The 452-nt window shown below is 67.3% G+C and overlaps 1 protein-coding gene across 1 annotated transcript in view; it reads left to right on the forward strand.

Annotated features, from left to right (window-relative positions):
- PRRT1B (proline rich transmembrane protein 1B) overlaps positions 1 to 393 on the forward strand; it is a 2611-nt gene extending 2218 nt beyond the window's left edge. Inside the window, exons 2-3 of the mRNA XM_035898242.1 lie at positions 15 to 138; positions 247 to 393. Coding sequence (XP_035754135.1) covers positions 15 to 138; positions 247 to 393 — 271 coding nt within the window. The remainder of the gene's footprint in view (positions 1 to 14; positions 139 to 246) is intronic.
- Positions 394 to 452: the final 59 nt, after the last annotated feature.

Below are 452 nucleotides of genomic sequence, written 5' to 3' on the forward strand. Positions count from 1 at the left end.
ACGGGCCCGCCCAGCGGGGGGCCCGCGCCCGCCGGCCGCGGGCAGCACCTGCCCAAGGACTACCTGGTGGAGTCGGTGCTGGTGACCGTCTTCTGCTGCCTGCTGACGGGGGTCATCGCCCTCATCTACTCCCATGAGGTAAGGACGGCGCGGTCCTGCTTTACACCAAACCCACCTGGTGCCTCGATTCCCCCCTCCCGCTGCTGCGGGTCTCTGCTAACCTCTCCCCTTCTCCTCCTCTGCCAGACCCGGGCTGCGCTCAGCCGTGGGGACATGGCCCAGGCAAACGTGGCATCCAAAAAGGCCCAGTCGCTGGTGCTCTTCAGCCTCCTCTTCGGGTTGTTCGCCTCCATCAGCTGGGTAATCTACGTCCTGGTAGCCCTGTACCTATAACAGGGGCCCCGAGCCCCGGGGACACGGCGGGTGCTGGGGGCTCCTTGTGGCCCACCACG

Source organism: Egretta garzetta, unplaced genomic scaffold (assembly GCF_000687185.1).
Source record: "Egretta garzetta isolate BGI_Z169 unplaced genomic scaffold, ASM68718v1 scaffold497, whole genome shotgun sequence".
NCBI lineage: Eukaryota > Metazoa > Chordata > Aves > Pelecaniformes > Ardeidae > Egretta > Egretta garzetta.